Raw genomic sequence first — 23,550 nt, 5'->3', positions numbered from 1 at the left:
ACCTCTACAGCAGATGCAATTTGCCAAGATTTTCTTAACAAAGGCAGTGACCTTAGTTTACTACATAGTATGAATGTGTGTTCGAGCTTTGGCACTGGTGTATACCACATTCCCTTTCTTTCTTTCTTTTGCAGTTTTCCCTATTGTTCAGCTCACTCTATTTACTTGGGGCCCAAAAGAACCGGCACAAACTACCTGCTCCACCACACATATTGATCAGGCTGATATTGAATTACAGTTCCTTATTTTAAGAAGTTTTGTCAATGTGCAGTCCCGCGCAGCGTTGCTTATGAAATAAGGCCGTTACAAGGTCAGAGGACTAGCAACCCCATGGGATGGTAAATGGCATTGCAAACTATATACTGTTAATTATTTAACATGTCTTCAGATGAGTGATTTGAACTGAACTGTCTCATCTTTCACAGCTAAATACTGAAGATGACTCAAAAGCTTTTATGGCCTAAATCATCCAGGGTAATTTACCTCTGAAAATTGAGATGGTAAAGAAACAGAAAAAAAAAAAGATTTTACGGATTTGAATTATTGTCCCTTTGCATTCCTTCTTTTTACCAAACACAACACACCCAGAGCCTTCTCCTGTGTTCTAAAACACCCCCACCAGGCAAAAGACATTAGATGCCAGCTGGGTCACTTTGTACCTGTGCCAGCCTCTGGTGAAAAAAAATGTGTGGGTTCAACCAGCACCTCCCTTATCTACTGGATGTTCTCTTCCCAGCCACTAATTTTCATGAAAACTGTAAGAGTTTTGCTTTGCTGAGACTCCTGCCAGTCTGTCAAATCTGGCTGGAATGCACTCAGTGTTGGCAGGGAGAGGAGGAAAATGCAAAGACCTTCAGTGACCAAAATTCCAATGGCATGGTGCTCTTTTATGTTTATTGTCTCTGGAAATCAAATGTCCCCTGTGTCAATCACCCAGCCAAGAACATGGTATTTGAATATAACCTTCTATTTAAAAGTAGATTGTAATATGGGTGCATCCTGCAAGAGTTCACTAATGACAAGCTACTTCACATATAAGCTGCCCCTTAAAGCTCCACAATAGAGAGAAAAAATATCCTTACTCCTTTGCTTCATTTTCTCTTTATTCTTTAGTTCACCAGCATCTTGCTGATGAATGACAGCTTAAGTCCTCCATTATTCTTCAGACTAAATCCATAGACTGTCGATCTTCCCTCCTCATTTTCTGAGATGGGTCATTCCCTCTTTTCCTTCCATGTCCAACTTGGCCATCATCTCCTCTTTTCTCTCTGCTCTTCTACCCCTGTCACATTTCCTTCTCATCCTTATCTCCCTGCCTCATAATTTACTCTTTTATTCTCTGTCCTCTGATCCTCTTTGCTATCTTCTACTTGAATTGCACTATGCCTACATGAACTCCTCATGCCTTCTAAGATGCATTTCATCCATTTTGGTCAGAAAGGGGAGTTGAGGCCAGCAGGACTGCTTGAGTGGGCACCATATTAACTCAGGCTCAAGTTTTCCAGTGGAGTTTAAACAGCTGCTCAGCTTTGACACTTAATCCCCATTAATTTTGAGTAGGATTAAGGGGTCTAAATCCCTCTGAGCCTCTGGTCCCAGGTCAGCAACATTATCCATCCCCTCATTGCAGCACCTTAGCAAGACCCTCACAAAACTTTTGCTGTAAGTGACAGAAGTGGCCAATATATGTGACCACTTTTTGCTGTGCTTACACCATCTCGCCTGCTTCCTAATTAAATTGCAGTTGTGCTGATTGGTGGGGATGTACTTGTGCCTGAAACCATGAAAAAACTCCTGGGGGAAGAAGCTGAGAGGGGAAAAGGTCAGAGAAATATGGAAACCTGGGCACTGTGGGGATGTAAGACTGCCAGTTTGTGGATTGCCTGATTTTCATCCAGGTTCTCAGGACAATTCTGTCTCTATGCACATTCTTCTCCCTTTTGCTTTCTCCAGCACTACAACAAGGAGAACTGAAGGAAACTGTGAGTAGGCAGGCAGATTTTCCAGTTCCCTTTGTAGGAATGACCCACTTAACAGATACAATCAGGCTATTTGCTCTTTTTTGCTGCTTCCAGTAAGGGATGTTCAAAAGCAAAATGCCCATTCATTGGGATGCCCAGTGTCCAAATTGGCTTGCACAAAGGAGCTAATCTTGTCCTCAGCAATCCTATTTGTTCAGGTGCAAAACAAGTATCTGCAGTAGCTACCAATCTATATACAGATACGGGGGCCTTAAAAAAAAAAAGGAAATAAAAGAAAAAAAATGAAGAAAAGAAAGAAAGAAAGAAAGGAAAGAGAGAAAAAGAAAGAAAGAAAGAAAGAAAGAAAGAAAGAAAGAAAGAAAGAAAGAAAGAAAGAAAGAAAGAAAGAAAGAAAGAAAGAAAGAAAGAAAGAAAGAAAGAAAGAAAGAAAGAAAGAAAGAAAGAAAGAAAGAAAGAAAGAAAGAAAGAAAGAAAGAAAGAAAGAAAGAAAGAAAGAAAGAAAGAAAGAAAGAAAGAAAGAAAGAAAGAGAAAGAAAGAAAGAAAGAAAGAAGACAATTTCAGACAAGCCACAGGGAACTCATGCAAATTTCAAGTAAATTAATTGTGGAACAACACAATGTATGATTTTGGCATCCTAAAATGGAACATATTCCCTATAAAATGGGCACACTGTGCAGCTCTCTGACATTTCCAAATGAAACAATAGGACCACTAGAATGGAAAGTCTGCAGGAACAGCAGACAAGGAAAGGAAGTTTAGGTTGAACAAAGGTTTTGTTCATTTTTACAGCCCCTAGAGGAGAGTAGTGCTGTACAGAAGCTGTTAATGATGGGCTGGATTGGATGGCTGAAACCAGTGCCAAGATCTAAATGTGTTTTTACTCCAAACTCCTCCCCAGCTGTCCAGATACCCTGCAGAATTTCCAGCCGGTGTGAACCCCATGGGCTTCTGGATCAGCACAGAAAGAAAGGGTGGGGGGGCAATCCTATCCGTGGTTTGCACGTTACCTTCTTGCTTGATAAATGCAATTCACTTGCATGAAATAGCAAACCATTAAGCTTTGTCTGACAAACTTGCAAGTTGACCTAAAGTCTTGGGTTGTAGGAAGGAACTGTGCTGTGCTGAGGGCTTGCTCAGGTAACTATGGCAACTCTGCTTCTCTGTTAGGCTTTGAAAGAATTGTCCTTAAGTGAAAACAGCTCCAACCTACCATTGCTGTTTAATAAATAATCTGCCAGTGGAGGAGGATTCAGGTTCAGAGAAGCTGTGCTTCCTTTCAGCTAGGCTGGAAAATAGAAAAGTAAAATTCAGCAAAGCCTTTTTCAGAATTTTCATGACATGACTTTGTTCCCTGGGCATATAAACAAATTCCTCATGCACTCCCAGGGTTCGTTGGAGAGGTACAGGCTTTGGGACCTGCTTCTCACAGCAGGTAAATGCAGAATTAGAGCTTGTGAACTGCTTTTGCTCGTAATCTCCCTGCTGTACTTGAAGTAATTTCTAAGCTATATGTCATCATTTTAGATCTACATGGGAAAAATGAGATGGTTTTTTGTATTAGGCAGTGAGGGAAAGAAAAGGAGAGGAGTCTTTTGAAATTTTTTCATTCAAGACCATCAGGGGGAGATTCAACCTGTGTACTTCTGCGATATATCAATGTGCATCAGGGTCAAAAAATAACACTGCACAGTTCCTGAGTGGGAATGATGTTTACAGGCTTTTCTTTTACAAGTTTGGATTTTGCCAGGCACATTACATGAGAACTTACAATTTGTTCTTTATAACTAAGAGCCGTTTTGAATAGTAGCCAGGCAGTCCAGGCCAGGTTCTTCTTTTAGGCTCTGATGCAGCAAGGACAGGCCTTAGGGCCTGTTACAAGTTTTCTGTTGGCTTCAGTCAGGGCTGGGTCAGTTGGGCATCTCAGGGGCGTAAAGGTGGGACACCTTGGTGAGCAGCAGGCTCGCTTCTCCTGCTTCTCCCTGCAGCAGAGGGAAGGAGGAATGGCCAAAGCAGCCCAGCTTTGCCCTGCTGCTCAGGCATGTCCATGTATTTTGAAGCCTGAGGTGTCTCTGTTCCAGCACACATTTTGTACTTGGCTGTATGACCTCTTCTTCACGAGATGGGTTGGGCAGCACGATGTATTCAGAAGTGTTGTCAGATAAATAGACGAAAGCTTCTGGGGCCAGCTGAGTGACTTCCACAGAGAGGGTTTTACAGGCCTTACAGATACATGACAGGATCTAAGGTACCTTTCAGATCTAAGCATTTTAAAACCTGTCCAGTCTCCTGAGCAGCTAGGAGAGCTCTCACCCCACCTGGTGACCTCCCTTCCCTCTGTCCATGGGCATGCTCTCTGCAAGGAAAGCAAAGGCACTGAGGGCCATAGTGTGCCCTTTCCTCTCTCCCTGCCCTCTCACTGTGTGAATCCCATCCAAGTTTGCCTGCCAATTCTACTAGTCTCTGCCAGCATAAACAGTGGCAGAGGGCCACAGGGGCTGCAATTCCACTTATGAGGAGAGGAACAATAAGAGATCAGTTTGGTCCAGAAAACATATGGAAGTGGACAAAATGGAGGCATGACAAAAGCAAAGAGAGGATCTACAAAAATGGTACCTCTATGACCTCTCCAAAATACTGCAGAACCATGGTAGGGTCACCTCTGTATTCCCCAGCTGCATAGCCTGGTGGGAGGACAGCAGTTCAGACCCTTTGAATGTGGTCCCACAAGGATGCAGGGTCCAGTGTCATCGAGGAGAGGCATGTGCCTCAGCTTTGTCCATTGGGTGCCAAGATAATGAAGCCATTAGCAGCAACAGGCAGGAACCAGGACCTCGTCACCACCCCCGGACAAGGCAGGGGAAATGCCATGGACAATGCCAGGATGAGTGGGATGACTGAGGAAATGAAAGGAAATGTGTTCCCTGCTGAAACCTCCAAATTTGGAAGATGCCTTCTGCCCTGTCATATTGCTGTTTTCCCGGGATTTGTTGGTTCCTGAGCTGAAGATTAAGACTTGCAGGCTCATAGACACGCTCTGGTTATTGTCTATGAGACCAAGACGTGAAGTCATTAAAAATAACTCCTCTTGCCACTACCCAAATAACTCAATATGCAATAAGTAGGGTTGAGTGACTGTAACCCAGTTTGACCTTTTGTCATTCCAAGTACTGCTATTGTGAGGCTGCAGTTTCATGATTTGTGGGGAGCAAATTCCCGTCCAAACAAAGGCAAAACCAGAGCCAGGGTGTTGTGCACATCTCTGGGAGAGCAGAGTGGATTGGCCATGCCTAAGTTCTCTCTGAGCTGAGGCAGCCCCAAAATCACCACATTTCTGGGGAGGGCCTGTCACAGGGTATGGCTGAGAACCTTCCATACTCCTCTGGAGTGAAGGTTTATCACTGCATTCTATCAAAATTTGCACAAAGTGTGCCTTTGTAGGTGAGATAAAGTTTCCACTCCTGACTGAAAAAAGGGAGGAAAGGGAGAGACGCTCAGAGCCTAAGAATCCCAACACTTAGATGTCTTAATTAAAAGTAAGCTTTTCCTTTAGGGCGGCTGTGGTTAGAGCAGCAGGCAGAGAGACCTGACAGCACAGGCTAAATAGAGAGAAAAAAAGACTCTTTCTTTTTTTCTTATTTTTTCTTTTTTTCCCAAACATTCACTTTGGCCTCAGTCTGAAATGGCTTTGAAACTGCAGACACCTTCATGTAAATGTTCTTAATAAAGAAAAAAAAGTCTGCTGCAGGACATTTGTAATCCTTCTGATTTAGATATTTTAATAATGTGCGAGTTTATCTTGGAGGATGGTGGCTGACCTGGAATTAATGTCTCTGCCAATGTAAGGCTAAAAGCTCAGACAGAAGACTTAAATATAATAATATAATATGTGTCTGTATGTGTGTATGTATATACACACACACACACATATATATAGACATATATATGCATGTGCTATATAAACACATCTTTAAGTAATCATAAACGCCCTTTAAAAATTATTTCAGCACAAATTAAGGTATAGACAGCACCTGATTGGCTCAGTCACTACAGAGTGGTGCCTCATGATATAATCATTTCCTATTCTGGTGTGGTTAATTAGGTATTTCAATTTAATTACTGCAGTCAATAGCACTTTCAGTTGAGTGTCTTAAGTGTTCATTTAATTTACTGTCGATTTAATAAGGCAGTGGTTGTATGTAAAGCTGTTAACCATCTGGATGGGCTGCAAAGCCCATCTTTTCTCATGGGTAGCTGGAGCCTGATCCAAGACACACTGATGTCTACAGCAGTCTTTCTGTTAAATTCAGAAGCTCAAAACCTTGGCTCCTTGGGGAGCGAGGAGGTGGGCAAATGCCTCTGGCTGTGGGCTTCCTGGCTGGCCTGTGTGAGGGAGGGGTTTTAAGGTGTCATTTCTCTTCTGTAGGCAATTTCATATAGCAGTAAAGGCAGGAAGAGCAACGCGTTTACTCAGGGTTTGATAATTGTGAGCTATGAGACTGTGCCTTAGAGTTTTAAGCAAAATTTCAAGTGGTTTCTCACAAGCTTGGGTAAGGAGGTGATGATTTGGGTCACACCTAGGAAAATTTAAAATAAGCACACCAATTTCACAAACATCATGCAACTGAATGATCTATTTTACCCCTGTCTCAAGGTCTGGCAGAGCTGGTAATCCTCTCTCCACCTCCTATGAGTGAGTCACTAAGCTCATACTGTGGGTCAGGAAATATGCAGGTCTGCAGATTTTCAGATCACTAACCTTCTGGGAGAAAAAAGAGGCAACCACTAGATACAAGCATTGCCTCTCATGATTTCAGGGCCTCTCTTTAATAGGAACATGATTTGTTTAGGCAAAAGATGATATAGCATAGGGCTGTGATTATAGGGTCTGGCCATCCTGTCTTCCTGCACAGCTCTACTTAAAAATCAGGTCCTGGTGTAATTGTAAAATACCACAGTAGCAGAGATATACTGGTGCCTAATGATGCTGGCAGGTACCTGAGGGAATTTCCAGGAACACCTGGGTCAGGAGCAGCCAGACATTACATGTACAATATTCCTTCCACACAGACCTCATAATTTGGATAGATGAGAAGAGGAAAGAAGAAGGGGTTATAGGCAGAGGATAAGTAGCCAGATTCCACATCTCTGCCATGGGACAAGGAGAAGGAGGGTGTTTTGGTGTATCCTAGAGGAGGCCATGGTGACCCCATTGGTTGCTTCTCCCTTGAGCCAATGAGAGAGGCAAATGACTGGGATTAGCCAGCAAGCCCCACTCACACAAGGCCAGTTTTATGATGTTGCCCTGGCCCAGAGCCATAGCTGGCTGGCTGGCAAGCTGCACGTGACACAGGAGCCCCAGGTTCTTCAGGGCTGCGGGCTCCCATGCTCCCCAGGCTTGTAGCCAGCCTGGGTTTAAAAACAAGCAGCAGGAACGTCGGCAGGAACAGGACTCCAGCGCATGAAATCCAGTGAAGAGAAATTCTTCTGCTGCAGAAAGTAGGCAAAAGGCAACTGGAGATGAATAGGCTGCCTGACAGCTGGCAGACATGCAGCCTGTCTGCCATAGATGGTAATATAGACACTGCAACTATTGCAGCATCTAAAGGCAAAAAAAGCAATAAAAAACTTTAACCTCTGCTAACCAGGAAAACTAGCAGTGGTTTCAGATGCTGTGGGTGGAGAGGAGCCTTTGTGATGCTTGTGACAGGCAAATGGTCTAGAAATCTCTCCTGAGCTGTGTTTGGGACTGAGGGCCAGGAGCTCCTGGGTTCATACTCTATTTGTACTAGTTACACAGCCAGTTTTAAAAATTGTGTTACTGCTGTTATTATAATGATATTGCTATCACTACTGTTATTTTCTTTACACATCAATGAAGCCTGGACAGCCAGCCTTAATTTCTTACGTGAATGCAAACGGCATTTAGATTTTTGTGGAGATCAGACACCAGACACATTCCTACATTCTTGTCCAATGTTCAATATTTTTCCATGAGTCAAAGAGAACAAGAATGGGCATATTGTGTAAATGCAAAACTCTGCCTTTTTAAACTGACACGATGAATTTCAGCCCAGCCTCTTTGTCTCTCTCCTCTGAGCAGGGGCTTTTCAGCCTGCCAGATTTTGTTACTTACTATCCTTGAAAACAGAGGGAGGGAAAAGTCAGTCCTTGTTAATTCATTGTCCCAGTTACCTAGCAGTGCTTTATCCTTAAGGACTGCTGCACTTTTTTTTTCCCTTTTTTTTCCCTTTTTTTTTCCCCTTTTTTTTTTCCCTTTTCTGAGATACTGAAGAACTATGGCTTTCCTGCCAGCTCCATTGTATTGCCTCAGTAAAAGCCTGCAACACTAGAGGCACTTTAAAAAGGAGTGAGGAATCTGTTGCAATAGGCATCCAACAAAAGTTCCTGCTGCAATCCGTGCTTCCAGTAAATGCTGGTTCGTAATCCAGATTTCAGGCTTCAGGGCTGGCTTTTAATAGAACACTGGTACAGGTCAGTGTAGCTGCATCTGTTTGCAGCAACAGAAGATTTGACTCACTGTTGTATTGGGCTTCAGCACAGATTCACAAACAAGGCCATATATGCAGACAAATATCAGCATTGAGGGGGTCCCTCGAATGTGAATTTTGCTTGGGGAATGTACCTCTCTATTTTACAGTGTGTGTGAAATGTACCTGATGGATGACTTAAAGACTGAATTCATCTGTGCCTGCCACAGCAAGAGCTGCCCTGGAGGCTGCTCCGATTTTGTCCATATCCCAAGAAAGCCTTCCCAAAGGCTTCTCCCAAGTACTGACCACCATAGAAAGAAGAGTCTATGAGAACAAAGACTTTATTCCTAGACAGAAATAACTTTGATTTTTTTTAAGATATTTTAATAGGCTATAAAATGCTTATTTCCACACCATAAATGAGAATAAACATGCATCTACCAAAGCCAGCCTAGTCTAAGTAATATGCAAGAAAAGTTTCACTGAAGTGCTTTGACAGCCCTGAGCTTTTCATTGCTCTTTCTGACAGTGGAAAGTTGGTGAGTGCCCTCTGACCACATTTGACCCAGAGCTTCCTAGCTAAGGATTATGCAGGAAAGAAAAGCATACAAAGAGCAAAAGAAATTAATTAGCTTCAAGATTGATAGGCCATTTGTCCACTAGGAACCAGTCTGCTACCTCTAGAGTTTCAAATATAGTAGCTTGCTGTACAGCCTTTCATCTGTAATGATTTGTAGTCCCCATTAAATGGTACCATAAAGGTGAAAGCTTTCACATTAGTTATAAAATAGAAAATTTTATTTATCCTGGCTAGTATTTTCAAAAGTATGCTGGGATCCATATTTTGACACCTAAAGAGATGTCTGCTTTTCAGAGGTGCTGAATGTGCATCGGTGTCTTTTGAAATTTAGCTGGAAAATAGGGCTCGTTATTAATGTGTTTGACAGTGTCTAAATGCATGAAGAGTATTTTTCAAAAAAAATATATAAAGTCCTTGTCATGGAATCTTATAATCATGAACAGAGAAACAAAGTCCAGCAAAGTCCATTTAAAGACCTGTATATCTCAATGAACTTTGGATCAGGCTTAAGCAAAAGCATTATTTAGCAACTCAGATTCATCTGATGGAGCATCACTTTGCTCAGTCAACCCTTTGATTGTTTATGTCATTTAAAAACTACTGATCTGATGCCTTCCCTGAAGGAATCTCTGCAGAAACAGAGACTGACATTTCTCATGTACATTGTCATTTATTGCTTTCATCTCCTCCTCCTCCTCCCTCATCATATATGTCATTAACTTGGAGACAAGTCAAATTTATACATTCCCTCCATTTGCTCTACATTCAAAATTTTCCAGTTACATACCAGATCTATCCTAGAAGTGAATGACAAAAGGATGAGAAGGAAGGAACACAAATTGCTGACTAGAGGTAAAGAAAAACAGGGGAGCTGGAAGGGGGCCCAGGTAGGTTGTGCAGTCTTCATCCTTGGAAGCAGTCAACACTTGCCTGGACAATGTCCCGAGCAACCTGATGTAACTTTGTTGGTAGCTCTGCTGAAAGCAGAGCATGCAGTGACAGGACAAGGGGGAATGGCTTCAAGTTGAAAAAGAGTGGATTCACATTAGAAATTAGGAAAAAATTCCTGACTGCGAGGGCGGTGAGGCACTGGAACAGGTTGCTGAGAGAAGCTGTGGGTGCCCCATTCCTGAAAGTTTTTAAGGGCAGGTTGGGTAGAGCTCTGAACAACATGATCTAGTGAAAGGTGTCCTTGGCCATGGCAGGGGAGTTGAAATTAGATGATCTCTAAGGTCCCTTACAACCCAAGCCATTCTATGATTCTCTGGTTCAGGTCCCTTCGCAGCTCCATCATTTTATGGTGGATCCCAAAGGTCCACCATAAGGATCCCAAAGGTCTTCTAGGAAACTCTCCACTAAGGCCTCTGCCACAATACTTCTGTTTTCTTTCTGTGAGTAACATGGTAAATGAAACAGTAGCTAGTGAACTCTTTCCTGTGTTAGCAGCCTGCAGAAATGAAGTTTAAGGGACACAGCATTGGAGCTGTACAGCTGCAGAGGGTTTCTACTGCCTGACTCTCGGGGACTTACTCCAGGTGCCAGGAGTCCCTTATCCAAGCCAGCAGAGCAGTGCACACCTGATGTGTAGGCTTCAAAAGTGATGCGACTCTGATGCAACAAATCTTGGTTGTACTTTAGAGATCCCCAAGAGTCCTTAGCTGAGAGATTTTTACTGCATAGCCAAAGGAATGCTGTTTCTTGGGATGATTGTGGTACCTGTGTCCATTCTTGTAGGCATGTGTGCCCTTGTCACAGTGTGTTGTGTCAGGAAGGAGATGCTATTCCACTCAGTCATTTCCAAACAAGGAATTATTCTCATTTTGAATTTTCAAAGTCAACAATTACAATTGACGCTAGAAAAAGATTCAAGGCTGCTGTGGAGGAAAATATGACTTTGAGATAGGCTGTTTTATTTGAGAGGCCTTGAACTACTAACTTTTCAATGCTGTTTCTGTTTGCATGAGTTCACTCAAAGAGTGATCAGTGCACGTAGGAAAATAAGCCATATAGAAAGCATCAGTTATAATGAATCCACTTATGCCTCTTTCACAAAAAACTACCATAGCAGCCAAAAATACCCGAATGTGTGGTGACCCTTTGTCACTTACTGCCACAGCTGGTGGGGATGGGCTGCTGACTGCAGCTATCCCAAGCACCGATGGTCACTGGCATTGCTGCTCCAAGCACAAACCATAGTGGATTCTCAGCAGCTGGGCTTTGCCTCAGGGGGCAGGACAAAGGACCTGAGGGCTTCAGTGTGCAAACAGCATTTCCCCATCCCTGAGAAGGTTTAAAAGTTGTGCCTAGATGCAATCTCCTTGAATCCCTTTTGCCAAAGCAAATCTTTTTGCAAAAGACAGACTTTTGCTAGATGATCTGTACTACAAAATATTCTCATTGTTAACCAGAGAGAAAACTAGAAAACTTATTTTCACTTTCTTCAGAGATGTCTCCATGTATTTGACTTGTCTACTTGTGCAACCATCCTCTCATCCTCCTGTGCAAATTCACCCTCTCCGCTCTGCTTGTCATTTCTCACATTCCTTTTAAGCATGATCTTGTAAGCTTTTCAGTACCTGAATTGCTGGGGTTTCCTTTTACCTTATAGGTGTCTTTTTCTTACCCTGGACTGCTCTGGTCCCCTCTATTCACACTGACCTTTTCCAGCTCCTGAAGCATTCCTTCCTGAGTGATTCCTTGGTTCCAAACCTTTCCATTCAGTCTCTCTGGCCATTTTCGTGGGTTTGGACCATTTCAACCTTCTCATCAAGATGATACTTAAAGAAAGACCAAATAACAAAAACTCACATGAACACATGCCAGTCCAAGACAACAAATTATTTGGGCATCCTGTAACCTGCTAATGACCTTCCACAATGATCACAATTCCATATTGATCTTTATATTCCAGAATGACGTAGATACTGGTCAAATTAATCTCTCTCTTTTTTTTTTAATATATTTCAAAAAAATATATAAAGTCCTTGTCATGGAATCTTATAATCAAGAACAGAAAAACAAAGTCCAGCAAAGTCCATTTAAAGACCTGTATATCTAAATGAAATTTGGATCAGGCTTGAGCAAAAGCATTATTTAGCAACTCAGATTCATCTGATGGAGCATCACTTTGCTCAGTCAACCTTTTGATTGTTTAGGTCATTTAAAAACTACTGATTTTAGTTTTCCTCCAGACTCCTAAAGTATTAGAAATAAAAGAGCTGTGAACTTGTATTCTTACTAAACCTGGAGGCATCTCATCCATATCAATGACAAATATATTGGGGGAAGACACACAATCACCTTGACATGCCTACAAAAATCACCACTCCACCCCATTACTTTTTCCCCTGCACCACCAATCCTCAGCGACCACAGACTAGTTTTAGCCTTGATGTTTAATATTTTTCATCCCCTTCTAAATATGTCATCATCACCTTTTATAATTTAGCATCTTCCCATTTCCTAAATAATTATCAGTCCCTCTTTAGACCTTGATGAGCTATCTCGTGCAGTTCCTCAGACTCTATCCACTTTGGATGAGAAAGTGTATCATTTCACTGGGATTGAATTTATTGCTGCTCAAATTTGCTAAATAATCTCTTGATCTGCAGTTAATCAGTTAGAGTCTTAATATATAAACTTTCAATTTCTCTTTTATTTGTCCTTTCCATTATCCGTTCTCTTCATAGGAGTATCTCAAAAGCTCTTTAATTGTTGTTTCAAAACCCTCCAAAGCCCTCAAAATTTTTGCCTGTTTTGCTCAAATAGGTCCAAATCTCAGTGGGGTGCACTTGGCCTGTCCTGACACTGCACGTTTAAGCTGAAGATTTTGAAAAAGGCTCTTAAGTACTGATCTTACTTCATGTTCTTGATGGGGTGACTGTGCATGACGGGTGAGAGCCAGGGGGAAGAGGCTAATACAGGTCAAACCCAACCATCAAGTAAATGCAGCAATCTTGTAGGAGACCTCTTACTGCAGGCCTGGATTTGATCCTAAACATCACTTCTCCAATAAAGTTTTGGCAAAGGGTCAGGACTCCTTCCTTCTAACAAGAAGCCATTTTGCCAGTTGCTCGTTAAGTGTATTAGTTGATGCATGATGGAAGGCAGCTCTCATTGACATGGGCCCTCCTTGTCATGGCTGATGGAGTCTGATGCCGGAAGCATGACTGGGTAATAAGCTGAAGGGATCTTTCTTTTCCAATTGACAAGTGGTGACTGTATCTCCTGTGAACTGTAACGTACCCTGAAGAAGACCTCAAGGCCAAACAGTTGACTTGAGTGTCCTGTGTGACACATTGATTTGCGGGAAGAGAGAAACAGTCGAGATATTTCCTTATCTTCCAAGTCTGGATGGAGGGCTACTGTCTTCCTCCAAGGACTGAACTTTTGATAACAGTGTTGCAGAGGGGATGGGTGCTTAGACAGGTAATAAAAGCCCATGTGTGGGCATGGATATGTGCTTTAATGAGCCCACAGAGTGACAATTTGGAAGCAGCGCTGAGCAGAATACCAGGACCAAATAGCTCTCAGCTTCTTTCTTTAGGTGAAATCTGCTGTGCTATTGATCTCTAAGAGGCAAATCAAATAACAGGAGCCACATTTTTAAGGATTAGGAGCTTCCTGTGCAAGACAGTATGTGTTTTTAATACCTTAAGCTGACTTATGAAACTGGTAAACAGTGTGGAGGTGGTATTGGATGACCTCTTTTACATGCCTGATCATCCTGTCAGCATTTATAATGCATTTGATATTTCCTTCTCATCAGGATAGGATCAGTTAAGCAGTCCTATTTCCCAAAGCTCAGGTTGCATTATGCTTTGTTCCACATTTCATGGTAATAAATGTTGACATAAATTTCTGTAGATTTCACACAAAGTGATTGTTAATTTATTCATGGTTGAAAAGGAAAAGAAAGAAAGAAAGAAAGAAAGAAAGAGCAAGCAGAAAAGACTCCTCCAGAAGACAGATACACAGCTTGCAAGATAAAAAAATACAGATCTTGTATGCCTATTTGTTTTGCACACAGTAATGACTGCTACACTCTGATTAGCAATCTTGACCTAGTTAAAATGCTATTGTTTTTCTGTGTTCCTATTTTTTTAAAAGACTGTGACTAGACATGATATTTTATAATCCATCAGATGTAAAATCTGCATAAAAAATATAATTATTGTGCTTCAGCAACCTGGACCAAAGCCCTGACATTATGTTTCTAGGCAGTACACTGTGAATAATATAGATGCATTTTTAGGTTGGTATGTTCAGTTGGCAAGAGACATAATTTTTCCATAAGCAAAGGTAAATTGTGGGATTTCTAACATACTGATTGCTATTCCAGCCTTGTCTCAGCTAATGAAAATTAAGTGGATACTTGTCAGCCAAGAAACATCCTTATTTGTTACTATAAATTCGGTTTTAGTGGCACTAAACATTACAGTAATCAGGGAGGAAAATTGTGTTGCCTCTCAGTCAGCTTTATTATTGCCCGTGGTGCTTACATCGAAGGACCAGGCAGAGTCAGGAGACCACTGCAAGAGGTCTGTATGGACACCTGGATCAGGAGGACAGGCATGGGCAGTGGGGAGCTCTGGGATGGGTAGAGCAAACTTGTCACAGCAGTAAACCCTGCTCATCCAAGTGGTCCCTGGAGCTGGTTAGCTAAATAGGAGGGGAGTGAGGCAGAGTGCAGGAGTGCTGTCTCACACTGCTGTGCTCACCAACAGTGTGAGGCTGAAGGCACCTGTGCCTCCTCCTCCTCAGGCTCAGAGAGAGCAGTTGATCCCCTCCTTATGAACACAGGGTGGGTGGCAGAGGACACCTGGAGCTGAGCATCTGCAACCTGACTGGAGCAAGAAAGAGCTTCTGCTACCCCTGCACAGCTCTTTGCACCCATGGAGGAGCCACCTTGTCCTAGCCAGGGTGCTCTGAGGACATGCCAGCTCCTAGGTCTGCTCTCCATTGTGCACAGTGTCCAGGCCTCCACTCTGTCACTCAGTGCTGCATGAAAAATTAATGGTGCTTACCAGATCAGCATCATCAGCAGATTGGACTTTGTCAACTCAGAGTGCTAAAATCTCTCTGAAGACTACTGTCATGCGTGCATCCTCAGCCATGTCAGGTAGATACTGCAGTGAAGACAAAAGATTAAAAATAAATGTACTTGAGCAGTGCAGAGAAAGTGAGGAGCAGAAGGGCTGGGGGGAGGTCCTCAGAAGAGGATCACACTACTGAGATTTTCAGGAGAGACATCAGGGTGAACCTGATTCTCCTGGGTGTGGGAAGGAAGGGGAACAATCAGTGCCAAAGGATTTCAGATGTGTAGAAATAGTGGTGATGGGAACCTTCAAAACTGTCTGTAGTCAGAAATGGGCCTTGAGGGTGCCTGTGTGATTGTGGCATTAGTTGCTGTGGTGGCCCCAGAATGGCCCCTCGTTATCCCTGTGTCAGCCCCAGGGTGCCTCTGTGGCTTCGGAGCTGGCCATAGTGTGAGTCACCACCACCACCCTGCCTGGCTGAAGGGGTAAGAAGGAAAGGAGAGAGTCATCTGGTCCCCCTGCATGCTGGGAGATTCCTGCAACAGGGAGGCTCTGCACTGGTATGCCCTGGTCCCTGCCTGGAAAGGTGCTCCCCAGCTTGGCACAGCTCTGAACACCACAGGAGGTGATACTGCTGGCAGCAAACACTGCCAACCACTATTTTTAAATTGAGAGTTGCTGTCATTCAGAATCAGGCTCTAAACCTCAAGGGTGGCTTGCTAGGTCCAGCCTGGCAATGTAAAGGTGCTTTCACAGCATAAATAAGTATCATTCAGCATCTTTTCCTCCTTTGAAAGGATTTTTTTTCCAATTTTCACTGTTTGAATATTTTTCATATTTTCCCTGTAATTCTTTACCCTTTTGCTTCCCCGGCTACATGGAGTATTTTGTTTACAGTGTAGCCATTGTTTCCAGTGTAGTCAACGCATATTGTGAGAAAATCTAGGTAATCCAAAATGGACCTTTTAAAGTGGATCTGTTTGTGCTTTTTCTATCATCAGAGATCCCGTTCCACAGGAACTGCTGACACTGCCACACTGCCTGCTTCACAGTGTGGGCTTTCATCAGTAGCACCTTGGGAGTTCCATCCCTGTTGTTCCACCACACAATGAAAGAACACTGCAAACCTTTGTAGGAAATTGTGGGAGTTGGGAGAACAAAGGTGGGAGGATTCTTCCTTTTATGTCTTCCACTAAAAGGCTTAGTGAGGACTTAAGACTATCAAACTGTGGTATTTTCTCTGTAGTTTTCTTGGGGTATTTTTGGTGTTTTGGCCCAGTCTTAAGTGTCCAGCTATAAACATTTCAAAATGAGTCTGATACAGTACTAAAATCTCTGTACAAAGGCTTGATCTGCAGGCACTATGGAGTTACTCAGGCAAGTTGGAGGGACAGCTTGTGTTTTACTTGTCCTGAGAGCTGTGAAACTCAAGGTGCTGGATGGTTAGTCTAGGAGCTCTGTCGAGCACTGTGCTCCTTCTTACAAAGTGTTAAATGACATAAAGAGCAATTTCTAAAGGAAGTCCAACTGCTGAAGCTGTATGAAATGCACAAAAAATAAGATTTTTATTGAAAGAGAAACCTGATAGACTATTATTTCCCGCTGACACAGACAATTCTTTTCTTGACTATATCGGATAGACCCTGTGGAAAGAAATACAAGGTGAATACACATGAGTAATATCAGAAATGCATCAATAATGTGATAAAAATATTGTTTGATATGGATATTTTGGAGAAAACAATCTCTAAAATTTCTCATTGACAAGCTGTGCCTTTGCACCAAAACATTTTTTTGTTTCCATTTTCTGGAAAAATAAAATGAGCCAGAAAAAAAAATCAGCAAAAACCTCTAGTTTTATATTTAGTAAAAAAATTCAATCAAAAGAAAAGGTGAAGCAAAAACCTTTCTGTTTTTGCAAAAGAGAAGTTATTTGGTACCAGGACTTGATGAGCCCTCATTATTAGTTCAGTGGATTTCCTGCTGATTTGGCCTGGTGTCAGAGAGCATTAGAGAAAAAACTGCCTCTCTTAAATTCCTTTAGGACTCTGAATAAGTTTTAAATATAAAACTTATAAATATTATATATGTCCCTCTGCACAGGACATGGTATCACACCGGGTCGTTTAGATCAAGTCATCTCTAGAGTTTGCCCTCTGCTGTCCCCAAGCATTTTGTCCAGGAACAGCACTGGGCTGTCTCATAGAAATGATCTCCAGAGGCTCAGTTCTGACTTCAGAAGATCAATCATCCAGCACTGCCTTGCTGTAAGTGCATGACCTCACACTGACTCACCAGAGCCTGCTCAGCAAAAGGTCTCACAGTAACACATGCTGCCAGGAAATGCCTGTGCTCCGTGATGGTTCATCCAGTGCTGCCCACCTGCCTGTGGGATGGAGCTGGGCATGGAGGGCTTCCTCCTCTCCCACTTACTGTCATGTCACTCGTTTCCCATCACAGGGCCTTTCAATATTACACAGTTCAAGCAGTTTGAGATGTGTAACCACAAGCCTCTTTGATCTGAGGAATGTGCCTGTGTATGTTATAGGAACTTTTGCTTTATGTTTACTGACCCAAATCAATCCTAGCTTGCAAATTGAAAGAGATGGAGCCTGAAATCTGGCAAGTTGGTTGTTTTTTATTTCCTTCTGAAGAGTCTGTGTTTTGCTTGGGTAAAAAGGGCTTGAGTACTGACTTTTAGTCAGTAATCGAAAAATGTGATTGCTAGAAAAATGCAAAGATTTCAGTGATGGAACCCTGGTCCTTTCCCTTTTGAAAACAAAACAGGGATAATGCTGGGGCAGCAGTGCCCTACAAAAGGCAGCGTTCAGAGAGGCTTGTGATGGACGCTGCTCATCTTCCTGAACAAACACAGACCAGTCCCCTGAAGCTCCCCCCGACATATAACTGGTAACAGCTCAGTGCAGGGAGGTAGAGGGGGCTTCATCCCTGTGGGCTGCTCACTCCCGTGCCCTCTCCCTCCATATCCTGAACTCATGGGGGATGTGAAATCAGGACATTTGTAGCAGCCTTAGTGAAGTCCCCTGATTTCCCTGCACCTTTGCAGCCTCACTTGCTCTCATTCCTGCTTTAAGGTGTGGACATCTATTGACTGATGGTGTTGTCAGCATTCCAAGGGTTATGTGTGCAAGGTTTTGGGGAGGTGTAATAAGTTACTACTTGTTATTCTTTAGAAATGTACAGTCCCCTTTTTGGTGGGAGGATGTCATGAAACCAGGAGTCCTCCAGGCCATGCTAAGGGAGGGGTGCTTGATTAAGTGATGTGTCTGGAGATCAAGGTGCTCTGCCTGGCTCTGCTGCTGACTTGTGTGTGACAAACCACTTCCCAGCTCACCCACCTCACCCTGCTATCTGCTAGAAGCTACTTCAAATGCAGGTGAAAAGCAGATACTACACAGAGCACAATGTAACACCTGCATTTTTACGTGTCAGAAAGCTTGGTGCAGGTGCCCTGAAAATGTGGAGTTTTTTAAACAGCTCCCTCTGCTTCAAAATGTCAAGCAAACCCAAATTAACTCAGAAAGTCATATTAACCACATAAAACATATACATATGCAGGGGATGTACTCTGTTCAGCCTTTCTGTCAGCAACATATCTGAAAGCAAAATGTGCTGCCAAGTCATGTATTCTAATGACCTGTGGACTTCCCCATTTCCCAGGAAGATGAATTTGAGTGTACGAGCATGGTTTCTAATAAACACACTGACAGCAAAGATGATGGTAAAAGGAAGTGCAACTTACCTTTTTTTGTTCCAAAGGAAAGTACAGTGACTCATGTGTCAGAAGGAACATACTAATCCAAGACAGTCTGTGCTTTTTGCAGTGACCACCAAAACCTCTCCCCAGTGAGGGACACCTAGTGACAATTAATTACTCTTGCATGCACGCAGTCTGTAGACTTATACAAGAGGGATCAACATGTTCGTCCTTATGAAAACATGAATCTGTGATTTAAAAGCTATGCTGGAAAGTTAACTTGAAATATGAAATTGGTCAGAGAGAGAAATTACAAACTTTATTTTTAAGAGCTAAACTCAGTGACCTGATGATGCAATGGAAGCATATGTGGGTTTGGAGGAAATATGTATTTCTCAGTTAAACTCTTTTCAAGCAATTAAATTATATTCAGAATAAAATTTTTCACATCTAGAGTTAACTGGGAAGAGCTTTTACCTATAGGTAAGCCTGAAACTGAAGGGCATAGAGGCCACAATAGAGTATTACGTACCCATGGGCTTCTGTACATGAAACAGCATGATGCAAATAACGTGACTGGAAGATCTCATAAATCATTCTTCCTCACTTAACTGGAGAATTAGAGTTCCCAGTTCTCTCTGCCCTTCGCAGCTTCCTAAGGTATCACAGTGTGTACAGGCATTATTTATTATTTTCTCACTGGCACTCACAGGTATTTCTCAGATGGTGTTGTCTTGATGCCTCTGGGGCCATTGTACTTCTGCCCAAATGCAGAAAGGCAGAAGGTGAGCTGTGTTTCACTGCTTATTTTCCTGGCTGAAACAGGGACCATGTGTGCTGGCTCTGCAAGGGCTGCATGTGCACGCTTCTCACTGGGTGCCCCTTTGGACCTCTAAGATGAAATGTACAGGGCTAAATATAGGACAGCTGCCCTTGTTTTACAGTGATCTGTTATTTTATGAACTGTGTTCAAAGCAACTCTTCTTGAGGGCATCTGCATCTTACTTGAGGGCATATGTACCAAGTCCAGGCTTTTCAGCTCATGGGACTGACATCTCTGTTTTCTGTGCATGGGGTGGGAATTTGTGTGCACAGCCACAGCAGATGAGTGTATCAGGCAGACAGAGCCATGAACCTCTTTTCCTTCAGTAGACCTACAGGGCTGGCAAGCAAATGGAAGTATCACTGTAAATAGTCAAGGGAAAGAAAACAGAGTTACAATTCTCAGAGCAGTGTTGAGTGGACTGTATGTTTTACAAGAGATGTTTCAGGACCTAAACAACAAGGGCTTAATGTATTAATGTACATCTTTGGGAAATAATCTGGCATTAAGTACATCATGGGCCAGACCCTTGGCTGACATAACTGGACATGGCTCCAGTGAACTCATTCTCAGTTTGCAACAGGTTAATATCTAACATTTTTAATCATACACATCTCTGGCCAGTATAAACCTACATAAGCTAAGTATGCCTTGATCTTGTGTGTGCCATTATAATGTTTTCAAGGACTTTTGGACTCTACAAGTGTCAAAAATGTTTTTTTGGATCATATACCAAAATTGGGAATATGAAAACTGCACCACCGGGTAGGCACAAGGGCAGATTTCATGACTGCATTTGTCTCTGCTGTCTAAAATACTTTAGATCTGTCTGGCATAGCTGGATTGGAGTAGATCTGGAGCAAAGGGGCTTTACCAACTACAGCTCTGGCTACCTCCCTCCCTCATCACACCTGTGAGGGGGAAGGGGGTCTGTGACAAACAGGAGGCAGCAGTGCTCAAAAAATGCTGATGGCAAGGGTGATGGTGGCAGGGAGAGTCACCACTTAAAGCCTATTTGCCTACAGTTCTGCACAGCTTCATTGACCAAAAAAAGCCCAGAGGAGCTTTCTGAACTAAGCAATGCTTACTTGCCTGTTGCCTTGCCTTTCAAGCAATTAAATTATTTCTTTGGTATCATCTAATGATTGGTTTTTTTTGTCTCTGTTTCTTTCAGCTTCAAGGCTCCTTGAAGAGAAAGTTGGTGGTAAATCTGTCACCTGTCAACAAAAGGCCCAATGGTGTTTCAGAGAACTCTTTCCTTGACATTAAGAGGATAAGAGTGGGTGACAATATCCCAGTGGGACAAGGTGGACAACATGTTAACAATTGCCAAAGCCAGTCAATGTCAGGAACTATGACTGTGGGGCAAGGATCACAAAGAAAGGCCAGCAGCCTAGCAAACAATACCCATGCTAGTGGGAATGACATGTTTAATATGACTTTGAAAGAGGTAAAGAAAGAACCAGGAGAAACAATGTCCTGCAGCAAACACTTAGATGGCCAGACATCCCATGAGAACGTGTTCCCTAACAGATATGGGGAAGACTCATGGGACCAAATGATGGATCTTGAGCTTCAGGAACTGTTTAATGAACTGACTAACATATCGGTGCCACCAATGAGTGATGTTGAGCTAGAGAATATGATAAATGCCACGATAAAACAAGATGAGCCATTCAACATTGACCTTGGGCAGCAGAGCCAGAGGGGCCCTGTGAGATCTCTGCAGATGGATAAGATGGTGATAAAAAGTGAGTATGCAGCAGGCATGAATCAGGCTCCTGTGGGCTCCCCACAGATGAGGCCTTCTTCTACAGGTCCGGCCTTCACGATGGCTTCCACTGCCATGTCTGCCTCTTCACCCATCCCCTCGGTGCCTCAAACACAGGTGTCACAGGTTTCTTCTGCGTCCACTCGGCCATTGCCTAACTGGCAGGAGTTGTCTCATGCACAGCAGCTCAAACAGATCGCAGCCAACCGGCAGCAGCATGCCTTGATTCAGCAGCAACAGCAGCAGCAGAACCAGACAGCCAACTGGTCCACTCTGTCTCCATCAGGACCTTCCCCTGGACCCTTTGTGCAAGAGAAAATCCCCAGTCCCTCTTTTCGCCAGCAGCAGTTCAGCCCACAAAGCTCAGCAATGCTCGGGGTGCCAGTGAATGGAAACCAGACAAAAGGGATGAACAACTATGTTTATAAACCAACCACTCCCCAGAGCAATCCCATGGACATAATCATGCAACAGAAGCCTCAGGACCTCAACAGAAACTTTATCAACAGTGCTCAGCCACCTCTAGAGCAGCATCATGGCAACACAAAGCCTTTGTTTCACTTTAACTCAGAGCAAACAAACCAGCAGATGCCTTCGGTTTTGGGTTCCCAAAACAAGCCTGCTCTTCTGCACTACACCCAGCAGGCACAGGGTTCAGCTCCCGTGCAGCAGCAGCCACAGCAACAGCAGCAACAACAGCCACAGCCACAAACTGCTCAGCCTCTCCCAAACCAGTCTCTCCAGAGGCCACCTAATGTAACCCTAGCAATGCAGCAAAAAATGATGCTTCAGAAAATGCAGCAAAGCCAGCAAATCTCAGGTTTGCAGTATCCAGTCTCTCAGCAGCACAGACAGGTAAGACAAATTCCTCCTTATTTGCTACAGAATTGTTCTGGTCCAAGTAATAAAAAGGCTTTTCCAAGCCTGGCCTCATTCCTGCAGGAGATGTGTCCTAGTGGCACTTAATGATCCTCTCAGCATGCCCTTCTGCAGAGCTGGTGATGGCACATTTAGAACCTATTCAGGTGTATTATGGATGCACATTTAGAAGAATTTCAAGAAGCACATGCTCATAACACTTTTCTCTTCATTCAATGGAATGAATGCTATATATTATATATCTGCTATATATTATGTAGATACTTGTCAGAAAGGTGAGATAGTAGGGCAGATGCAAGTGTATTTTGGACTCCCATCTAAGTTTTCTAGCTTACAAAATTTTAGGCTCTTTTGAAAGTCAGAATTTTAATGAATTTCTATGTTATCTTAGATAATGTGTTTTACAATGTTAATTTTTATGCCATCATTTTTCTCAGGGAGGCAGGGTTAGGAAATTCTGTTTTTAGATATCTTTTGACTGATATGACAAAAAATACTGTTTGCACATTTGCTATTGCTTTGGCAAAGAAAAACCAAGGTTTATCTGTGAGCTTTCTAAACACCCATCACACTTCTGGGAATATTCTGTGGATAAAATACATGCTGAGAGATGAAGGAGAAGGTTGCCACAGATATGTCTACAACTATATTCCATGTAGCCAGCTCCCACTGTGTTATCATGAGACAGTACCCTGACAATATCTGCTGTTTTAGCTTAGTTGTGCTATGCCAAGTCCCTGTGCACCCAGATCTCAGATCCCAAGTTTCAGACCTGCCAATCAAAGTGAGAATGTGCAAACTTGCTGTACCCCAGAGTCTGGAAACCAGGTGCAAAACAAGTAAAACATATTTGACCTTGGAATGTTTAGGCAACTCTGAGTAGTTTAGGTGGGATTTCATCTCAGCATATTTGAAGATATGGAATTGCAGTATAGGTGTGGAGATGGGAAAAAAGCTATAAGAAGCTGCTTAAAAATGAAAGCCTGTTTTCCATGGACTCCCATAAGGCAGCACTGTGAACAAATCCTTCTAAGCTGGAGTTTCTTCACCAAACTGGATGAATAGGCTGATGCTTTAAAAAGAGTAAATACAGTTGTATGCCTGCACACCTTTCTCCTTTTAAATTTCCTGAACAACTAACCATGACTTACTCCAATAAGTCCCTTAGCAAGAGGTACCAGGTGAAACCTATGGGTAGGTGTGAGAAACTGCTTTGTGGAAAGATGCTGTAGAATGAGCATTTGCAGGATGCAAGCACAGTTTTGCT

The 23,550-nt window shown here is 42.9% G+C and overlaps 1 protein-coding gene across 1 annotated transcript in view; it reads left to right on the top strand.

Moving 5' to 3' along the window:
- The window catches only part of MAML2 (mastermind like transcriptional coactivator 2), a 209,467-nt gene that overhangs the window by 123,723 nt on the left and 62,194 nt on the right, over positions 1–23,550 (top strand). Inside the window, exon 2 of the mRNA XM_066544729.1 lies at positions 20,808–22,259. Within this exon, the coding sequence (XP_066400826.1) occupies positions 20,808–22,259 (1,452 nt within the window). The remainder of the gene's footprint in view (positions 1–20,807; positions 22,260–23,550) is intronic.

The sequence above is a fragment of the Molothrus aeneus genome, chromosome 2 (genome assembly GCF_037042795.1).
Source record: "Molothrus aeneus isolate 106 chromosome 2, BPBGC_Maene_1.0, whole genome shotgun sequence".
Taxonomy (NCBI): Eukaryota; Metazoa; Chordata; class Aves; order Passeriformes; family Icteridae; genus Molothrus; species Molothrus aeneus.
The sequence above is the reverse complement of the archived record's forward strand: the minus strand, read 5'-3'. Positions and strand labels throughout refer to the sequence as shown.